Below are 23,083 nucleotides of genomic sequence, written 5' to 3'. Positions count from 1 at the left end.
TGCTGAAAGATTGGAGATTGTGGAAGAAGCTACTAAAATTTGAAATGAGCACATGTGGTTTTTATTTCCAATGAAAGGGTGGGTTCCACATAAAGTAGATGAGGTTGATATTAATCCTTGGCAGTACTCTAGCTAGAACAGGAGGGCAGCAAGCTTTTTCTGTAAGGGACCAGAGATAATATTTTTAGCTTTGTGGGCCATACAGGATCTTTCATGGCTGCACAATTCCATCACTGTTGCATGAAAGCAGCCATAGACAATATATAAACAATAAGCACAGCTATGTGCCAGTAAAACTTTATTTACAAAAGGAATTGGCAGGTCAGATACGACCTGCAGGTGGTAGGTTGACCGCCCCTGCTCTAGAATAAATTGTTAACTGAGTGTTTTTGTGAGTACTTAGGGAACTGATGAGAACTGGAAGCCAATCTGTGTTCTTTGAGAATAGAACTGGCTGGGTCAGTTCTTCTTTATCGTTTTGCAGCAAGGTTAATGTTACACAAGATCAAAAGTATAGTTTATTTTTACTTCATTGAGGCACTTGGCAGAGTATTTCAAACGAAGCTTTTGTAGAATAAAAAAAAAAAAAAAAAAAAAACGCTTGAAGCACTGCAGTTTGTTAACTCTGTGGTACCTGCTATCGTTTATCTGATAAGAAGCACTGGCAGATGGCAATGTAAAGCAGCAAGACACAGGTAGATGCTAACAGAAACACGTAGTATGAGTTCTTTAAAATATTCTGTATTTTAGTTTTTGAGATAAAAAGACTTATAAACATAATATAATAATATATTCTGATGATAATAAACTTCCCCAATTTTTATGATGGAATTCTATATACCAAAATCATACTGTATTTCTTAGAGAGCACCATCATTTATTTCCTACTGCCCCATTACTGGAAAAAGCTTAAGAACCATAGGTAGTGACCTGTTCAGTACAGTACTCTCTTTGGCTCTGAAATGTTCTGCATTTTTAATCAATGAATTTAATCATACAATGGCAAGTTAAATTTTTGATAATTCAAACCTCATCTTCATTACAGACTCCTAATAACTAACAAGCTTATAATTAGATCCATAAATTGTATACTATCTCTCCTGGGCTCAGTGGTTAAAGCTTTATAGACAGCACAGTGTAAAGTAAGCCCTTTATCTCCAACAGCTTCCCAGCAATCCCAACATTTGGGACCCAGCGACAATTTAAGTCAACACTAAACCCAAAATTCCTCAGGACCGAAAGTTTTAGTCACGAAGTTCATACACTTTTCCTTCCTAAGACTCAAACATATTTTATGTTATAATGCTTTTTCACGTTTCCCAGAAAACATCAATGCTGTTCTAGAATGTAACATAAAAAAGAATGGAAAAAAATCAGTCTGTGACTAGTAGGTCAAAGAGCACATGGGTCAGCAGAAGCAGGTATAATTGAATGAAAGTGTATCAGCTAGAGCTCAGTATTTTAAGGAACAGAAAGCTCAGCTCAATCTGGCCTGAACAAGGGAGAGAGAGAAAAAAGGGGAGAGGGAGACGAAAGTGGAACAGGGAAGAGCTAGGATTCTTAACAATGTATTAGCTTCTATAACTGAAAAGTTAGAAATCTGGCAAGTTGCCAATGTCCCAATTGTCAACAAGGCAAAATACCTGGTTTTCCCTGCTCTGATTTCATGGTGTTGGCCTTACCCTCAGTTTTACACTGTGACCTTCAGCAGCTCTTCTCTGTTAGCCAAACAGCTATAGCCATTCATACCCTCACACCTTTCCAGAGAACCTATGGAAGAGAAAGAAAGCCACTTTTTTCCAGAAGTCCTAGGGAACGTCGCTTTTGCTTTCATTGGCTCTGATTGGTTTATTCACCAATTCTGAACCAGTCATTGTGGCCAGTAGGTAGAGTATGCTAATTGACTTATGTCAATCAAGACCCATCCCCAGAGCTCCAGGTAGTGACAGTCTCACTGGGACTGAGACAGGGAATGGGGTAAGGCTGTTTCCTCAAATAAGATTTAGGGTTCTGCTCCCAGGAAGAGGAGGGGTATAAAATGCCAGCCATCAAAGAGTTGTGTACTACAGGAGCTGTGAGAAGTGAGAGCACAGAAAAAAGCCACCAAGGAGGAGATAGTGGATATTCCAGATAAAACAGCATAGCAACCTGTTGCCCACACCTACCTCTTCAGCTTTTAAAGCGTCACCGAAATGATTGCAGTGCACCGCTGATGTTCACAGTCATGACCCTGAAACATCTAGGAAAGATTAAATTATGTTGGATTTACTAAGACAGGGAAGAAGTTAATGGATGTTAGAAAGGTTTATGTATGTTTTAATAAATAACAGTGTTTTTAAATGAATGAAATAAAGCCAAATGGAAAGTTATTTTTACCATATGAGGTTTTAAGTCTTATATTTTCTTGTACTCAGTCTCAATCTTCACCTCATTAAAGGGTGCCATATGTTTGACTGAAATATTTTTAAGCCATGTTTTAGCTGTGTTCAGTTTATGTCTTAAAAGAAGTTCAGTTTTTGATGAAAATGCTGTTTTTGCTTTTGTCCAGAATGCATACACAGCCACAGCTATCAACAGCACCAACTTCTGCACCTCAGCAAAGGATGCCTTTGTCATTCTGGTGGAGAATGCTTTGCGAGTGGCTACCATCAACACAGTGGGAGATTTTATGTTGTTCCTAGGCAAGGTAAGACCAAGTATTTTGTCTGCAACATATAGTAATTTTTACATATATATTTGCTCTTTTATTTTAAAAATATCCAGCCTACCAGAAAACTAAAAGTAATAAATAGCAGGTACTTAGAAAGCCCCTACTATGTGTCTAGCATTGTTATAAGTACTTGACATATATTGTGCTCATTTAATCCTCACAATAAATTTTTAAGATAAATTCCATTATTATCCTCATTTTACAGATAAGGAAACTCAGACCTGGAGAGGCTAAGTCATGTGCTCGTCCTTCTCTTTACATATTTCAAACTGTAAAGAATTAGGAAATAGTCTTTCTTGTAGTTAGTGGTACTGCAGCTGGAGCCTGACTGCCTGGATTTCAGTTCTGGCTCAGTCACTGATAGCTGTGTGACCTGGGCAGGGTAGATATTTACTCTGGGCCTCAGTTTGCTCATCAGTAAAATTGGAATATAATAGTGCCAAACTTGTAGGGTCGTGAGATTAATGCATGGTTAATACATGAGAGTATTAGGAGAGTGCCTGACACATTTTAAGTTCTCAATGAATGTCAGTTGTCATCATCATTGTTATAGTATTATGTATAAGCGTCTTTAAAATAGAGCTGTAAAAGAACGAGACTTATACTTTCCTTAGAAGTGTTGAACAAGAGGCAATTTATACTATTAAAATACTGCAAACTATTCAATAACATAATTAGATTTCATTGTATCTGAATTTAAAACCATAAAATACTCAGAAATTTTTTTTAATTGAGGAAAGAAAAGGACTTATACTACCACCACTATAACTGAATAATGTATCATTTCTATATATTTCTTTCCATTTTTTTTATTGGCCTGTATTTCTCTATAGTATAACAATCACAGCATACATACCTGTTTGTTCTGCCCATTTCTCTTACATCCATATTTATTTTTCATCTTGCTTTGATAATTTTCACAATTACTCATTATTACCATGGTAAATATCCACCAAATACTATTTTTAAACATTATCTTACTATTGAACACTTAACGTTGCTCTAGCCAACTGTGTTTTTTAAATGTTTTTGTAAAGAAAATATGTTTGGCATGGAGAAGCATAGCGTTGTGTACAATGAAGTGGATAGGTTCTCTATAGCTGATTCAGAAAGACTTCACAGTCTTTATTTTTATTTTTGTTTACATATATATAATTTATCCCTACAGCTAAGAAAGATATGAAGCAACTTAGAATAAAAGCATATATATGTATATATGCATACACACAGCGATTTTTTTGTTGGTGGTGGTGACGTAGTCTCACTCTGTCGCCCAGGCTGGAGTGCAGTGGTGCCATCTCTGCTCACTGCAACCTCCACCTCTCAGGTTCAAGCAATTCTCTGCCTCAGCCTCCTGAGCAGCTGGGATTACAGGTGCCTGCCACCATCCCTGGCTAATTTTTGTATTTTTAGTGGAGACAAGGGTTTCACCATGTTGGCTAGGCTGGTCTTGAACTCCATATGTATGTATTGAAGGGAACCGGGTAAAAGGTACATGGAAGCATTCTACTGTTTCTTACAGCTGCATGTGAATTTGTAATTACCTCAAAATTTTAAATTCAATTTTTAAAACTCTGAATTTAAAAAGAAAAACTAACAGACAGCATTATGGGTTCCATTTCTATGGTACCCTAACATTTTTATGGAATGTGAATTAGATTTTCAGGGGACCTTAGCTGTTCCAGTTTAGTGACTTGAAACATGTGGTCACTGGCAGATAGGTTCCTAAAAGTAAAAATAGAGATTTATTTTAAATTTAAAGCTAATTTAAATATTTTAAGTATTGATATTTGTCCTAATAAAGCTATCTGAAAACCGCTCAAAATCTCAAATTTCTTTGCTTCTGTGTGAAATTATTTTACCTCTATTTGGTAATATCTTTTCTCACACTAATTATATCTTCTAGTTGACAATTTATTCGACTTGGATTAATAAAAATTGAGAATATGAATTATTACTTATAAATGCTATTTTGTTGGTAAACGATATCTTTCAAAATGTAGGTTTTCTGGGGAAAGGGCATCATAAATGTTGCACTTACGATAGCAAAAAAAGAAAGAAAGGGAGGGAGGGAGAAACATTGCCAGGCATTGCATTAAATACTTTTAGAATGATTGTTTTAACAATCGTGGGATGTATGTATTATTATGTCTCTTTTAAAGATGGAGAAACAGGCTCAGAATGTTCAATGAACTTGCATAGGGTTATAAAACTAAGTCCTAATTCTGTAATTCAAATCTACGTCTTTCTGACTCCAAAACTAGCATCCTTTCCTTCCTGCTTCCCACATCCTACCCAAAGTGTGAATCTCTTCTACTGTATTTTCAAGAATTTATCCTCTAGAATGTCTAATTTTTTTTCTTTTTTGAGATGGAATCTTGCTGTTTGCCCAGGCTTGTCTTGAAGTCCTGGGCTCAAGCAATCATCCTGCCTCAGCCTCCCAAGTAGCTGGGACTATAGGTGCAAGCCATCATGCTCAGCAAGGGATGTCTTAACTTCTAAAGTCATGCGCCCTATTAAGAAAAAAGTTTGATCATGGCTGTTCAATATATCTATATTTATTTATCTATGATATACACACACACACACACACACACACACACACACACACACATATACGGTTGTTACTAATATATGCCTTATAAAGCATACTAAAGAAGACATTTTAAATGTATGAGAAATATAATGGAAGTCCCAGGTGATCCTGTTAAGAATACTCCCTAGGATGTGTGTACTCCACCATGGAGATCACTGATACACACCAGTACTTCTTGAGACATAGGCTTTATCAGCACCTGGGATACTTTTTAAATGTCAGCTACTGGGCTTTATCTTGGATCCAACCAACCAGACTCTGGGAACAGGGCCCAGGAATCTGCATTCTAAGCCTTTCTACAGTTTGAGAACCATTTGTGTATCTACTTGAATAAGTGCATGATAATCTTTCAATATATTTGGGAGTAACTACTACATTTTTTTTTTTTTGACTAAACATCACTAATTGTTGAAGTTGTCCCTTGCATGACAATATCTAACCTTCCGTCTCACCAGCTTTTTGTCTCAATAGTTGGTTTGTTTGAGCCACACCTTCTTTCTATAACTAACTTTACCATTTCAAAGGGGCTTAATTTTTAATGGCATGATAAGAGCATGAAGAACCTCAGCCCTTCAAGAGGGTGGATGTATAACATTTGGAGAGTATAGTATAGTTATTACTCACTATAAAATTGAAACCAGGAGAGTGGAAGAAAATGGAAGTAATGGCTGAGCATGGTAGCTCACACCTGTAATCCCAGTACTTTGGGAAGCCGAGGCGGGTGGATCACCTGAGATCAGGAGTTCAAAACCAGCCTGACCAACATGGTGAAACCCCATCTCTACTAAAAAATACAAAAAAAAAAAGCCAGGCGTGGTGGCTGGTGCCTGTAGTCCCACCTACTCGGGAGGCTAAAGTGGTGAATCGCTTGAACCCAGGAGACAGAGGTTGTAGTGAGCCGAGATTGTACCACTGCACTCCAGCCTGGGTGATAAAGCGAGACTCTGTCTCCAATAAAAAAAAAAAGAAAGAAAAAGAAAATGGAAGTAATTAACCATCTATGGAAATAACCCCAGAGAATAAGTCACTATAAGAGAAGATTTATAAGTGTATTGCTACAAAAATGGTGGGGAAGGCCAGGCATGGTGGCTCATGCCTGTAATCCCAGCATTTTGGGAGGCTGAGGTGGGCAGATCACGAGGTCAAGCGATTGAGACCATTCTGGCCAACTTGGTGAAACCCCGTCTCTACTAAAAATACAAAAATTAGCTGTGTGTGGTGGCGTGCGCTTGTAGTCCCAGCTACTTGGGAGGCTGAGGCAGGAGAATTGCCTGAACCCAGGAGGTAGAGGTTGCAGTGAGCGAAGATGGCACCACTGCACTCCAGCCTGGCAACAGAGCGAGACTCTGTCTCAAAAAAAAAAAAAAAAAATGGTGGGGAAGTCTTCCAAAGCTTGGGTGGACCCAGATTTGCTCCCTAAAAGCAATTTATAGCTTAACCAATGTCTCATCTGAGAGAGGGATCAATTTATAGCTGAACCAATGTATCATCTAATGCATTTAACTCCAGGTTAAGATAATGGTGAATGTAAAATGCTTTGATGATGATAAATACTGGAGAAAATGCCAAAGAAGAATTATCTGTCTTAGCACTAGACAAGAAGAGGCTACCATGATTCTAGAGGTCTCTCTTTTCTCTTAAGACCTTATACAAGACAAAGTAAAGGGCTAGGTAAGAGTGTGTCTGGAATTCAGTAGAATCCATTACTGCTGTGTATCAATCAATATCCAAATATTTGCTGAGTTTTTATCTGGAAAGAGCACTGGGGTTGACAACATAAGACCGTTATTTGTGTAGGATCTGCTCTTTTTTTTACTTTTGTGACCTTGACGTTGGATCTACTCTTTTCTTCTACTCAGGTCAGCTAGCATCTCTAAGTTTGTTTCCCGGTCTGTAAAATGGGATGATAATATATACTATAAACCATTCATAGGATTATTGAAAAGCTGGAATAAAATGTATTTTAAAAACCACAAAAATTTTTAAATGCTGCGTGTGAAATGATGAAACATCAGAGTAGGTGGTTCTTGACAATAACTAAATTGGCTATTTCTTTTATTCTTTTAGCATGGATGTTTTTGGCAACCTCTTTCTTCACAGAGAGTCCAAATATATACTTCATGGCAAATAATGTTAAATTTATCACATATTCTATGTGAAATAAAATACAAAACACAGAAAAAGTTCTAAGACTATAGATGTTTGTTGCAGCATTATTTATATCTGAAAACAGTATAAATCTCCAACAGTAAGAGAATGATTAAATGTATTTTAAATCACTCATAAAATGAAATTATGTAGCTGAGTAAATATTTATGAAGCATTTATAATGAAACTTCTATAAATAGTAATGAAAAGCTTATAGTGATTTGTTTATATAATACTATTTCATATATGTGAAAATGCTTAGAAAAAATGCATACCATTACACTGAAATATCAGTCTTTTCTGAGTGCTAAGAATGTGCAAATTTTTACTAAAATATTCATACATTTATCTTAAAAATTGCCGCAGATTCTAAATAGGTTAAGTTTTAGGGAGCACACTTGAAAAACTTGATTATCTTTAAACCAGAATCATTTAAAGATGATTTTTAAATGTATATGATAAGCATGTATACTCTGTGTGTATATGGGAATATGTGGATTATATTTCCTTATTTGTGATGGAGTGGCCTCATGCAACCATTGTTTATAAATAATAGAGAGAATTTTTAAGTCTGCAAATGATGAAGAAAGAGTGGTTTTCTCCAGTAGGACATTAAATGTGGTCTTTGTTCTCTCTGCTTCAGGTGCTGATAGTCTGCAGCACAGGCTTAGCTGGGATTATGCTGCTCAACTACCAGCAGGACTACACAGTATGGGTGCTGCCTCTGATCATCGTCTGCCTCTTCGCCTTCCTAGTCGCTCATTGCTTCCTGTCTATTTACGAAATGGTAGTGGATGTATTATTCTTGTGTTTTGCCATTGATACAAAATACAATGATGGAAGCCCTGGTAGGGAATTCTATATGGATAAAGTGCTGATGGTAAGTACTTCAAACGCCCTTTCCTATTTTAGGGATAAAAATACCAATAAAAATATTTTACAGAACATTCTCTATATTTAATTCGCACTGTATGCAATTGAGTTATTTAGAATTAAACTAGTAGCACTCACTCATGAATGAGGTTAATCTTGGGTAAGTGAGGGAAGAAGGCATCTTGGCATGAACAAGATCATTTCAGATCCACCTAGCTAGAGCAGTACTCGTTAATAGTCCTAAGTTCACCGTCTTCCTGCTGCCCCTCTCTCTGCAGTTAGATAGATTTGAATTGACTGGGCCATTGATGTTCTGTGTGCCTTTTCCTGAAATGGGGCTCAAAGACAAGCTATCCTGTTTCCCAGGTCCTAGTGCCTTCCTGTCTTTCTTTATCTACCACTGCCCCAAATGTTACTACTGTCACCCGGTCAAAACTCATCATCTTAAATGTGGTAGGCCAAATTGAAAGCATTTTGTGATGAATACAGATAACAGACCCATGACTGATAGAATGTATTGTTTTTTATTAGTCAAGATCTAAACCTTTAAACAGATATTATGTGCAGATTTTTTATATTAGAACCGCAATTAAAATTTTTTAAAACTTTGAAAACCTTATTAAATGGTTTAAGTACCATTATAATCAATGTTAAATGTTACCAAAGTAAAGATGCTTTTCTAAATAATAGTAGTTTGCTATTAAGCTATGAAATATTTCTATCTCAAAAATGAGTAATAATAAATACTAAGCATTATACATTGAAATAACAAGTCATTTACCAGGAGCATATTTTATCCAGTTAAACCTAAAATAAATGTATTAATAAATAAGCTAGATTTTTTTTCTTTCTTTCTTTTTTTTTTTTTTTTTTTAAATTTGGTTTCACTTCATTGCCTGGGCTGACTGTGAATTCCTGGGCTCAAGCAATCTGCCTGACTGAATTTTTTGAGATGGAGTCTTGCTTTGTCACCTAGACTATAGTGCAGTGGCGTGATCTTAGCTCTGCAACCTCTGCCTCCCGGGTTTCAAGCAGTTCTCCTGCCTCAGCCTGTTGAGTAGCTAGGATTACATGTGTGCCCCACCACACCCAGCTAATTTTTAATAGAGACTGGGTTTCACCATGTTGGCCAGGCTGGTCTCGAACTCCTGACTTCAAGTGATCTGCCTGCCTCAGCCTCCCAAAGTGCTAGGATTACAGGCATGAGCCACCGTGCCCAGCCCAGATTTTTTTTTTTTCCCAATGGCAAGAATTCTAAATGATTTAGCTGACCTGTTTGGCACTGATTTCCTCTTTTTCTGACAACATGAGCTAAATTGTGGACATTCTTTTAATGTCTAAACTAATTCTAACTGGTTATTTTCTTAATAGAATTTGATCATGTGTATTGCATCTCTTTTGTGATTAAAGCATTTAGAAGAGTGTTACTGTTTTTTGAGTTACTGATCAAAAGCAGAGTAAAAATACAGTTTTCCACCCTTCAGTTTTCTCTGTAGGAATGGCGAGGGTATTTAATAAAGAAGTGCCCATAAACATTGATGGAACAGAAATGTTTCCTTCGGGGCATATTCCCATCTCGACTACTGCTAACCACAGGTTCTGGTTGATATACCCTGTCTTCCTGCTTTATGAAGTAATGTCATGGTCAGATTGACATTAAAGAAAAAAGTACTTTGTTTATGATTTGTTTGGTTTTAAAACAAAAGCATTATGTGCTTAGCAACATCAATGCGTTCTTTTACCTTCTATGGTTATTTAAAAGTGGAGGCTCATGGAGTAACATATTCTTGTTGTTTCATTAAAACTTGATATAGAAAAAAATAAAACAGCAAATAAAATGATATTCTGAGTGTGAGAAAATAGCTTCTTTAAAATGTTAGGTATTTTCTCTTCCAGATAGAACTAACATTATCTCTTGGAGCCTTAATAAGATTGTCACAATGAATGGATGGAAAGAAGATTATTTTAATCAGCAGATTACAGTCCATTCCTATAAAATTTAGTAGCTCTCATGTGTGATACTAAACATTATTTATTGCTATGTTTTTAGGCTATTCATTTACTAAGATTCAGTCAAAAATGTAAATGTTCTTTAGAATTTATCTACTAACAAATCTGAAAGGACCCAAGAATTTATGCAGTGTGGTCCATGTTTTGCAGGAGTTTGTGGAAAACAGTAGGAAAGCAATGAAAGAAGCTGGTAAGGGAGGCGTCGCTGATGCCAGAGAGCTAAAGCCCATGGTAGGTGGAGATGAGGAGGGGACCGCCCTCCAAGAATTTCACTTTCACTTCCTCTCTCTCTCTGTCTTCACTGACTGCACTTCTTCAGGAGAAGCTTTTGTTATCTGTATCACGCAGGACGTGCTGCTCTTTCTGTTTGTGTGCTTACCCATCACTTGGATGGCAGAATTCTTGTCACAACTGAGACCACCTTCTGTAAAAGTAAGCTGAAAGGAACAGCATCCTTGTCAGTGCTCAGGGGGGTTGGGGATGATAGTTTTGTCCCTAAGGTAAAACTGCTGTTGCTCTTGTTTCCTTTTTAACTGTCAGTGTTTGGCTTTCCTCAGACTGAACATTTTGGTGTACACTTGAACTGACGGTTTGATTTTTTATCATTTTGGAAGGTGATCATAGCAATTCCTTTCAACTTGCTAAAATTCATACTCCCCCTTTTAAAAATATTGTTCTGTTTACATTGCTGTTGTTTTCCCTTGGCTGCGTTTTTCTTCTGTTGCCTAGGTTGTACTTTGTTTATTAAGCTATTTTTCAGTAGCAAACAAGGCTGTTTTCATCAGTACTCACATTCCCATTCAGTAAGACAATCTAGTCTTCTCCCAGTTTAATTATGAGATGGATATATTATTTCTAGTCATTGATATTATATATATGTGTATATACACACAAATATATCTCTCTACTTTTATTTGAAAAAAGCAGCTTAATGAGTGTAAGAGAATCTTGAGCTGCTTTTCCCGTGGATATTGTCACTATATCGTAACAACAGATACCTCTATCATATATTGGTCTAATTACTTCTAATTTAAACACTGTTTAAACATAAAAACATTATTTTAAAAATAGCTTGTTTATTTTCAAATATTACATAATTGTCTACATCCTTAAATAATTAATTTTAAACAATGTGCCCCTGACTGCATTAATGTTAAAAAGTGTGAGGTAAGAAATTTCCTTTCTGTCTTCCCTACAGTTTAATAAATGATTTGATTTATAGCAAGCTTGTCTAACCTACTGTCTGTGGGCCGCATATGGCTTAGGAAGGCTTTGAATGCAGCTCAACACAAATTTAAACTTTCTTAAAACATTATGAGATTTTTTTTTGCAATTTTTTAAGCTCGTCAGCTATCCTGATTGTATTTTATATGTGGCCCAAGACAATTCTTCCAGGGTGGCCTGGAAAAGCCAAAAGATTGGATACCCCTGATTTATAGGGTTTCAACTTAAAAATACATGGTATAAAATAAGCTCATTTAAGAGTAAAGGAAATAGGTTTATTTATGGAGGGAGGCAGGGAGGTTCTGTGTATATGTAAACTAATTGCATATTCAACCTAAGTTAAAGCCTCAATAAAATATTTAGATATAAATCCTTTCCTCTATAACCCCTTCCAGTGCCTATTTTGGTGTTACTGTTACTTAATAGCCTGAATAATTATAAAATCAAATTTAAACGTTTAGCTTCCCAGAGCACAGATCACACTAGTACCCACATAGCTCTGAATTTTAAGTTTGCATCACCCAGACATGGATTGCTTGCAGATGAGAGCTCACCAGAAATACTTCCAGTCAGGTTCCATGTCCGCCCCCTCCCCCACTCCCCACACACACCTTCTGTATCCCTCTTACTTCACAAAGACTGAGGAGGGCAGCAGTGGAGATTCTGCCAACCCTATGGCAACATCGAGAAATGAGGAGGACTTCCTTCCTTCCACTGCTTGGTAGTCCTAATTGTTCAGCAAATGGATTCCAAGCCCGAAACTTAAAAAGACATATGAAATCCTAAAATATAAACCAAGCTTTCTCCACTTTTCTGTTTTTCCAGTGATTGAAGCTTTCTTTACATCATTCAGTAATAAGCATTTAAAGAAAGGGAAAAATATTTCAAGGTTGAAGACTAGGTAATTTGGCCATGAGCTGGCACAGATTTCTGTAGTATTCTTTAATAAATGGTAGATGAATTGTAGTCGATCAGAATGCAAGTATACCTTCCTTACCTAAACTCCTAATTTATAGGTAATAATCCTGGGAGAATTGCCCAGATTATGTGGCATTCTATCAGATGCCAAATATTTTAGAAAGAGTTTTTTCCTATTAGTATTTTTAGTCTGAAATATAGTGTCCTTTACCTCAAATAATGCATTAAAATCTTCATTTAATTTTTGCTTTCATTTTATGTTGTTTATCAGTTCATTGCTTGCAGATGAATGGCAAAAACCCTCTGCTGCATCCCAAAATACATCTGTGTGCATTGTTCAGGTGCTTTGGACATTGTAGCATTGGGTCCCTAAGAATGATATTTTAAATGGTTATAAAAATCTCCCAGAAGACAAGTGTGAAATGCTGCTCACAGAGTAATTTTATTTTTTCAGCACCTCAGTACCTTCTTTCTTTTTTCTCTTTCACAGTATGCATGATTAGAGTTGGCCCCTACTAACACCATTCCCTTGCATGTGTTTCTAAAAAACGATTTGAGAAATTTCTACTGAAAGTTTGGGGAATTGGCAGAATTTAGGATTGCTTTTTGTATTTGCTTGATATAATTCACATATTGTTGCTGTAGTTGAAAGTTCTATAAAAGAGCATCATGTCTATTTTGCAGTCACTCTAGAAACATTGCTGCTGTTTGAATTCGCTATCTTCCTCCCTCCTCAATGGGATATTTTAATTTAGGCTTCATTTTTAGCCTATAAAATAATGTTCAGTAAAATGAGGCTTTATATTTTTCTTTTGATGGGGGATCATTGAGCTAAATATGAGAACTTCCAGTTTTGCTCTTGAACTTTTCCTTTAGAGAGGCTAGTTAAGGAAACTTTAAAGATTGATGAATTTTTTTTTATGATTCTTTGAAAGAGATTTTGGAAAAATGTACCAAAAATGATGAAGAGGTTTAGGAAAGAGATTTTCTGACAGTCCGCTTGCTATCATATAGGAAATAACTAAAGAGAAAAGGGAAGAAAAATCCTAGACACTGTAGAAACATGGGCTAGAGAAATATGCTCTGTGAATCTCAGAGATGATCCTGGAGGAAGCATGACTTTCAACATTCATAAGAATTTCAGCTCTAGGAATTCAGGGGAGAAGGATTCTCAGTCCATTTTGCCCTTTTGCTGTTTGTGACCATGTGTATATTTGTAACATCATTCATGATCTACTTTTAATGGTAATTGTCTAAGATTATACTCTGTGTGACTTTGTTTTCTAGGCTTCGGGAGCAAGTTCTGCTTGAACGTAGCTGACGGTTATGGAAATCCATTGACATTCCAAAACAATATATACACATAACTATGTATTTGTGTGTGTGGGTGTGTGTATATATGTATATGTATGTGTGTATATATATGTATATGTATATACACACACACACATAAATCAGCCAAAATCAGAGAAAAGGAACAGGGATTTAATACCTTTTTTATGCTTATTTTTGTCAAACATGTACTCCTTTCATACGGGTGGCTTTTACAAGGCAACTTCCGTCATTTAATGTTTTCAACTGTAATTGTCTTAATGGAAATGTTAAAATTCATATCTGATTAACATTTTTAATAACTTAGAGGAGATTTTAACTATAGTTATTTAAAATTAGGTAAAATTATTGTACCAAATTATGTCTAAAGTCTATTCAGGGGTGATTTCCCTGATGTATGTATAAAATCAAGATCTTATTTTACTGATGCATAAGTCCTAGTGGGTCAAGACTAGGCATATGCTTTCAGATAAATAAGGAATTACTCCAATCAGTTTTCCCCAATCAAAGAAGCCATGTCATTTTACTTTTAGAAACATACAAGTGGGCCCAGTATGGGAATTTTCATAATAGTTCATACATTTGTCAGCCAACATTAAAAGGTAACCAACTCCTCAGGTATTTGTAGTTTACCCTAACGCTTCTATAAAAGAAAGTAGGTAAAAAAAGAAAAGGGTAGATAATCTTTCATATGCAAACTTTTTCCTTATATTTTGTCTTTCCTTTTTGACTTTGGTAGCATCCTCCACACATTTGTGTGCCTGATTTGGAAGGAAGCTGGGGCACCCAGCGAGTTTAGCCTTTACGTTTCCGTGTATTGATTTGCAGATTAAGTAATGCTGGGAGGAATAAAGAAGGGACAGAAACATGGAACATAAAGCATTGAAAATTCCAGTGCTTGGGCTTCTGCTTCAGAGGAACGTCAGTGGCTTAGGGTTAAACAGCCATTTTATTCAAATGCTTACTATAAAATCTGAAAACATACTGGCAGGTGCTCCTCTCCTTGGCAATTCATTGAGTATCCAGAGTTCTACGATGTTTAACTGAAGAACTGGCTAATGTTTTGATCCTCCAGTATGACTGGTTTTTCTTTTCTGTTTGGGGGTGGGTTTGGGGTTTTTTGCTTTTTTATTCCTGAAGCTTACCAGATATGAATGGCTAATATTCCATTGTTCTGCTTATTGTAATGGTGAATGCTTTAAGAAAAAAAGTGTAATTTGCTAATAATAATTCATGATCTGTTTATGCGATAACTCCTTTTTGTTACAATTTTTTTAAAAAAAACTATTTTTGTTAATGTAAAGTAAATATTTCAGAGCAAATTTTTTAAACTTATTGCACTAAATACAGGCTCTGTACAAAAAAAAAAAAAAAGTCTCAGCATTTTATCATTCCATGGAAGGAGAATCTTTTGAAAGAAAGCATTGCCTCCTACCAGAACTAGACAGTGAATTAGACCGGTGTTATGGAAATGCATATAAGTAATGTCACTAGGGCTTAATAAGCAGCTGTTTGCTAATGTGCTTCCTTTCAAAGGGTTGGACCTTTAAATTGCTGCAAAAGGTAAATTGTATTTTTTTTTTTTAAGTATTGGTGTTCTTTACTATAGCTAGGCTAAAATTTGCTAAATGCCTTGGTTTTTTTTCAAAGTTCATGTAATGTTTCTGATTTTTCAGAATATTTGCGATGAGTCTGGATTTAAAAACACACACACATACACATACACACAATTAAGAGCTCATGTATTAGCAAGATCTGAGAAACCAACACTGCGAGAGTAGCTATTTTGAAAGAATAATTCTCCTGAAGTTAACATCTAACATCTAGTATCACCAGACAGTATCACTGTTCTCTTTTATTCATTTGAAATGGAACAAATATAATTATGTAACTAACAATTGTCCAAATAGATGAGAGAGCAAATCATGTGAGAAAATTCAGAATACCATCTGTTTCATAGCCACACAGATTTTGGACTTTCACAAACGTTGGGAACTAAATTTAGAATTGGCAAAAGTCTAGAAGATGGGTATCAAAGCAGAAGATATTCCAGGAGCTAGCAATTTTAAGAGGTGTCCCTCCAAAGTGACCTGATGGAAGTCCTGAACTTGGAAATTAGGTTCTACTCACTTGGACATCTCTGCATCATGGACTGTTGCTGCTCCCTGTTCCATATGCTCGCAATCTCAGCTATTTGGAAGCCACCAGGAATGCTTTCTAATTATCATTTGCAACTAGAACTGTAATCAGAAAGAAATTTTGTATTTTTGTATAACTTGATTGTGTGCCATTTTATATAACAGGTCCTGTTTTACAAATAAATTTTGTTTTACTAACATTGTGTTTAGAAATTATGATCTATGTGTAACCATGTCATTTGAGTTGCAAATTAATTGCCAGGCTGTTTTCCTTAAGTAAATTCATGTGCCATATAGATATATGCAGATATGCATATATATCACACAGGCACACACAGAGAGATATTTGATATGTGGAATATCACTCTCTCTTGAGCTTTATTCCTTGATTAATTTGATAAGCCTCACAGAGGATTTTAAGCAATATTTAAATGTGTTGAGGTTATGTTTGGATATTCCTCCTGCCTCTGTTCATTCATTTCAAGTCATTCTTCAGCTAGCTACAGGCTGCCTTATTGCTATTCACTCACTGCTTCCATCTTCTGCCCAAGTGAGAAAAATAGATGAAGAACAAAAATTTATCTGTGAAATGTGGATTCCCAAATAATTTTATAAATCATTGATTCTGTGTTGTGGTTTTTGTCTTTTTCTGTGGTGAATCTTCAAAACTTTATTCAGGACTTATATTTCTAGAGTTTTAGTTAGGGTCTTGTATTGTCAATTGTGGTAGTGACCAGAGTGTCATGGTTTCTGCCATCAGATAATTAAGGCTCTGGTGCATAATTTAGGCCTTCTAAAGCTCCTGCCTCAAAAATAAGCTCTTCCATAATGTGGAAGAGAAAAGTTATATTTCAGTGTAAATGCAAGAGACCCATCTTCTATGAGAGGCTTACCAGTGCAATAGTAATTAAACATTAGCAATTTAGCTAGAGCACTGAGATTGTATAATCCTTGCCTGGATGAGCAGATCTCAAACCCAGTTGTTCCTTTAAACCATTTAATGCAATGGCTAATGTTTAGGATTAAAGTTTTTATCCTATCCTATAAGATAATTAAGTCCTAAGTCACTACAACTTAAGTAGCTTAGCTGTGTGTTGGTCCCCAAACTCTTTCCATAATGGTTAAGCGGGGAGGAACTTACTGAGCTTATTTTTAAATTATGCTAGAAATGTTTTTCCTTTGTAGAGATGCTCTCTTATTCTTCCCTGCCTCACCCCCACCTCCCACCACACCACCATTGAAGGGCATTAAGGTTCTGATTGTAAGTTCTTTCCAATACCACTGATCTTGGTATCTCCCAAGGGCTCCCTTGCCTTCCTTGGGCAGTTTTAGGATTTCACCCCAGTAGGGGGTATGAGGCACTGACCCCTTCATTCTGGACTGACTTTGCTTTAGAGCAGAGTTATTACCTCTCCCTCCCTCTTCAAAACAGCTGCAGGAACTGCAGGCACCACTTATGTGTGAGACCACATCACTGCCCCCGAGGCTTCAACCATTTCCACCATGCACTATCACTAGCTACTAACAGCCACTTCAAGAGATCTCCTAGCCTGCAAGGTAGAATTTTGTGATCAGTTCCAAAACCTGAACTGCCAGTAATGGTGACTTGAACATTTTATTTGATTTTTGGACAGTAACTTTTTCATTTAAATTGGACTTTACAATAGCCTTAACATGGCCTCTGAGAAGTTTCCTCTAGAAAGGTCTTTAAGCTTTTGCTTTTCAATAAGTAAACTCTTTACTGCTTTTCTAATGCTACTTTAAAAAAACAACAACAAAACTCTCAGAGTTTGGAGGCTTATCAGTGCACCTGCAATAGTTAATTTCTGTTTTCCTTTCATGCATTCCATCTGGCAAATAGGAATGCACTATAATGGCTTGCCTAGAGTTGTTAAAAAGTTGTCTGTGAATATATATTGAAAAAAATGGGGTTCATAAGTAAATGCATAACGCAGAGATTTGTGTATTCTGTATTCACAGCATAGGCTGCCTTTTGCTTTAAATGCATATTCATGTATCTTTGTGTACTAAGAATGCATGTGAGCCCTTTTGAAAAGTAGGCACTGTTCATACATAGTAGCTTCTTGGAATTAACTCATCTTTGTTAACTTAGTGTCACATAGTCCAAATTTAAAAAAAAAAAAAAAAAAAAAGTAAGACCCTTGAGTATGCCAAGAGAAAATCTAAAGCTAGGAAACTTAAAAAACAAAACAAAAATTATACACGTTGTGTACACTTGCAAATTTAGAATAACACACTTTTCCCATTGAAATTTCACAAGTTTGAGCCAAATTCTTATATTCCACATTTTAATTTTAAAAGGATAATTTAAATAGAAGATTTAAATCTTTGAAAATATCTTTCTTATAGAAAACTTCAATGCAGTTTTTAAACTTACCGATTTCTGTGGAAAACCTTTCTTTTCTATAGAAATACTATAGTGCCCTTTCTTCCTCCCCATCTGATTCCATTTCAATATTGTATGAACATTTGCCACTTTTGTAAATTGTGTGGACAGAATGTGTTATTTTCTAAGGAAATTCATTAGGAAATTTGTGAAAAATATAGGAAATTTTTAGAGACCTATTAGGCTATTCTTCAGATGCTCAGTTTTACAACTTAAATGATTTTCTCCAGGACATGGAGCTCAGAACAATAAAGTTTTTATTAATAGTCTAGTGAAGATCTAGTTGAACATGAAAACATTGTAATTTACAAATGTCTCAGAAATTTTTCACTTTTATTTCCTAAGACCTGAATTTAACATTCAAAAACAAGTTATTTTGAAGGGGCCATGGGTCTGTTTGAGCTTAAGGAAGTTATGGACTATGTTCCTCTCAAATGCTCATAGCATGTCTATGAACACTCAAAATGCTCATAGAATTTCAGGGCCCTCAGACTGCCAGCTCCCCCCCCTGCCCCGCCCACTACCCCCTCGGGCTGATGAACACAAGTCAAAAGGCTGCTCTAAAGTTGTTCTGATAACGTTTTTTGAAATAAAGAAGTGTGATTAGGCCTCCACTAGAGATACTTTTGAGATGATACTTACCACCTTCTGGCCTGGAATCATTAAAAACTTTATGTAATTTAGTAGCAGGTTAGGGAATAGAAACCACACTAATCTGCAGGAATAACAAGATGATCAACACTGAATCTTCATGACAGTAAGATTTTGTTCCTTGGAGGTATGCGGGAGTGTATGCGCGTGTGTGTGTGTGTGTGTGTGTGTGTGTGTGTGTGTGTGTGTCCTAGGGGTTATTCTGGGCAAGGACTAGATTGTTTGCAATGGGCCAAAATAATTCCAGAAGAAATAAATAGGGAATCCTTGTAATTAATCCATCAACTAAAATACTTGATTCTTTTTATTGTAGCTCAGATATGACATTATGTGGCTTAGTGTTATCAGTATATTGCTGTCTTAAAATGTATTTGTCAACATGTCCAGGAACAGCTGAAGATCATGATGAATTAGCAAACTCAAGTGTAGTCCATAGTTGGCAAAAAATAAATTTGGTAGAAAGTTGGAGGAGCAGATGCTAAAGGTAGAAATGCAAAAGGTGTTTTTTCTCCCAGCATAAACTAGGGAGGTGTTTTCTGTTTTAGAGTTTTCCAGTCACCCACTAGAGCAGCTTCAGACTGCTCTGCCAGTAGAACTCCGTCCCCAATCCCTTATCTACTCCATCTTCTATAGGGAAGCATGTGGATTTCTTCACATCTGCACCTTACTATTAGGTAACGGTGCTGCGTCTACATGGAAGGCACTGTGGGCCCTTGAAAAACGAGGCAGAAATTATTCAAGGAGCTTGAAGTTCTTGTGAAATTTGATTCCAGTGGCTCATGATTTATAGTCAGACATCAAACCATTGCCTACCTTTTCAGGCTGAAGAAAGTGGAACTATCATAACTGGCTGGTGAAAAAAGGAGAAAAGTCAGCTCCCTACCCTGCCCCACATTCCTAGAAGAGTTTTTTGGGTTTGGTTTTGTTTTGAGACAAGAGTCTTGCTCTGTCACCCAGGCTGGAGTACAGTGGCACACTCTCAGCTTGCTATAACCTCGGCATGCTGCAACCTCCACCTCCCAGGTTCAAGCGATTCTCCTGCCTCAGCCTCCTGAGTAGCTGGGACCACAGGTGTATGCCACCACACCTGGCTGATTTTTGTATTTTTAGTAGAGATGGGGTTTCACCATGTTGGCCAGGCTGATCTTGAACTCCTGACCTCAGGTGATCCACCCGCCTCAGCCTCCCAAAGTGCTGGGATTATAGGTATGAGCCATCGCACCCAGCCTAGAAGAGCTTTAATGAACCTTCCACAGTAGTAAATACAGAGACCACTGGTGGGAATTCCCATGTCAGATAGAAAAGGGCCTAAATCCAGTGTAAGTATCTATATTTGATATGTCCTTTTACACAGAAGTATAAGACTTAAAGGGAATATTCTGACTTTCGTGTATGAATCTGATCCACCCATCCTGTCATCTGGCTTTATAATTTGAGCTGTTGTTTCAGGGGTATGTGTTAAATCATATGAGTAAAAGTAGGCATTGAAAAGACTTGGGAATAATTGGGCAGATAGAATGGGTTCCATGGATCATTCTACCTGCCACTAGAAAATGTGAGCTCTCTCTTCATTTACCATGTTGATAATCAGGTTGTGACTTTTTCGTAAATTGTACTAGATACACACAGAAATGTGACAATAACAGCTTTGGGGGCTGGACTGTTAAGTAGATTTTCCCCATCCTCTAGGTTCCTGTAGTCTGTGCTCAGAGCTTGCTTTTTGGCCCCTATTGTTTTTTTGATTTTCAGAGATGAGCACATGGGGCAGCTAACTTTTCTTCTGCTATGTTGCCCTAGTGCTACTAGATTGTTGTGTTGTGTTGTGGAGTTTTCTGATTTCTTCCCTATATAAGGGTACTAAGAGCTCCATAATGAAAAGAAGTTGTTATAGTTTCTCAAAATATTCTGGACCACTGAATGCACTTCTAATAGATTTTACACCTAATGAAGTTAGTTTCGTGGTTGTTAACTGATTTGATTATAGGAGGAAAAAACTTTATAATGAGCAAAAAGGCGGGGAGGAAAGTGTGAGGGGCATCACGTGGAATAACAGGGGCTTCAAAAAACAACCAAAGACAAAAGCCTATCTTCTGAAGACCAAAGGTCCAACTTTACTTTCTGGCTGGCACAACCTTTCTGAACTCCTTGAGTTTAGAATAGAGCTCCTGGAATAATAAGGTGGCCAAACTTAGAGATCAGCCCATACAGTAGGGACCTGCTACTGATCTCGCAGGCACTGAGTCTTCACATCCAGTGTCAAGCCCAGCCCAGCATATGGGGTGGAAAGAGCAGAAAACACACATCAGTGTGTCTTGATTTCTCGCGACTGTGTAATGTGGCATGAGAAGTATGTTGTAGTGCCACATATTTCTCAATATGATGCCTTTTTGTCTTTTTTTTTTTTTTTGCCATTTGCATCCTATTTCATAGTGCCAAAATGAATTTTTGTATCTCGTCTTGTCTTTTGTCCATTCTAAACTGGAGGATCGCAGTTAAGCCTTCCATGAATCCCATAGTTTGGGATCATTTACCTTACCATTATTTTGGATTTTTTTCTTATTACAGTGTCACTACACTGTATGCACGTGGGGAAACAAACATGTAGGTGCTTGAACATGCCCCACTGACACAGTTGTAGCCCTAGTATTTGTGACTGTCATTATTGACACAGTGCAGACTTTACAGATGGAGCATTATGCTCTCAGAGGACTTTAAAAATATGTATATTAAGCAATTAACTTTCTGGAGTTGGAGTTATCAAAGCTTGCTGGGAAATTAACTTCTAAGAGCTCTGAATTGGATGGAATTCCATCTGGTTTTAGAGAACAATGAGCCTATATGAAATGGAGCTTTGAAATGTTTTTCTTGTGCAGAAATATGAACTAGAAACAAAAGTGCTGATCTAATGCTAAGTTTTCTCTGTGTACTGACTCAGTTGCCAGAATTATAATGAAAACTGTATTTTAGTCTAACAAATGTATAGAAATTTTTTATGTAATAAATAAAATTTTATAGGAAAGAATGTTATTGTCTGCTGTGTTGTAACACTTCCCCATGCCCAGAGTGGTCACTGATAAAATCGTGGGCAACATCTTCATTTCAAGTTAGGTCAGTATGCTGCAAGGGTGCCCTAGAATTTCCTAACTATTCCTTTCTGTCTCTCACAGCATGTTCTGGGGGCCTAGGAATAGCAAACATAAATGTACTAAAACCAATTTCTGAAGTACAGAGTTTATCCACTGCCCAGCCAGGCTTCATAGCTGGAGTCTGAGTTACCATGTGAATGCTAAGATTGCAACTGAACTCAATCATCAGGCAGAGTAGAAAAGCCACCACTGGACAGTGTCCGTCATGGAAAACATTCACTGTGCCTGGTCCAGTGCCCTGCACGTGAATTGAAGCCTGGATCTGTACTGAGTTTAATGCATTTGTGAAACTGTGGTGTGCCATCATTTAGGCAATAGCTGTGCCCCATTTAGAGTTTAGAAAAATCAAGCTTTTTAAAAGCCAATAATTGTAGATAATATTAGGGACTAAGAAAGGGATGTTATTCTTAAGTGGAAGACCTTTTCCAATACCATAAACCTCTCCTAATTTGTTTTGTTATTTTGGATTTTTCTTGAGAGGCTGCACTGTGAACTGTCTTATTAGCAAGTGTGAGCTGATGATAGTCCTGGTTGTTTATATCGTCCTGCCAAAAGAGTTGTTACAGAATATTTGTGAGGTGTCTTAAACTTAGCTGGAGGAATTTGGGATTCTGAAGACTGTTAACCAATCTGGACTGTTCTTTCTTTTTTTGAGTGGTTCTGATGCAGATTTACATAATTTCTATTACGTAGACCACCTGATGATTAAAGAGCCTGTGAAAAGCCTCACATCTGAAAGGTACCTGAAAGTCTTTTCTTCCTGTTTGGCCATGGAATGCATACTCTGTATTTAACCTCAAATCGAAGAAAATAAAGAAAAATCTAGAGGATTCTTTTAGGAGGTACAGTACTTATGCACCCTATCTTAATATATAAGTGGTGATTAATACTTTAGCTGCTTTAAATAGCTGAACAGCTCAAAGCTCTTAC

The 23,083-nt window shown here is 36.7% G+C and overlaps 1 protein-coding gene across 5 annotated transcripts in view; it reads left to right on the top strand.

The window, feature by feature from the left end:
* The window catches only part of SLC44A1 (solute carrier family 44 member 1), a 184,704-nt gene that overhangs the window by 126,339 nt on the left and 35,282 nt on the right, over positions 1–23,083 (top strand). The window contains exons 13-16 of one of the 5 annotated variants that reach the window (XM_017527756.1): positions 2,549–2,686; positions 8,098–8,334; positions 10,488–10,568; positions 13,767–22,029. In XM_017527756.1, coding sequence (XP_017383245.1) covers positions 2,549–2,686; positions 8,098–8,334; positions 10,488–10,568; positions 13,767–13,790 — 480 coding nt within the window. In that variant the 3' untranslated portion in view covers positions 13,791–22,029. Of the gene's footprint in view, positions 1–2,548; positions 2,687–8,097; positions 8,335–10,487; positions 10,779–13,766; positions 22,030–23,083 lie in introns of those variants that run through there. The other 4 variants (XM_037738225.1, XM_017527758.2, XM_017527757.1 and 1 more) reach the window with 4 other exon arrangements.

The sequence above is a fragment of the Cebus imitator genome, unplaced genomic scaffold (genome assembly GCF_001604975.1).
Source record: "Cebus imitator isolate Cc_AM_T3 unplaced genomic scaffold, Cebus_imitator-1.0 Scaffold51, whole genome shotgun sequence".
In the NCBI taxonomy this organism is placed as follows: Eukaryota; Metazoa; Chordata; class Mammalia; order Primates; family Cebidae; genus Cebus; species Cebus imitator.
This window is presented reverse-complemented; position numbering and strand designations above follow the sequence as displayed.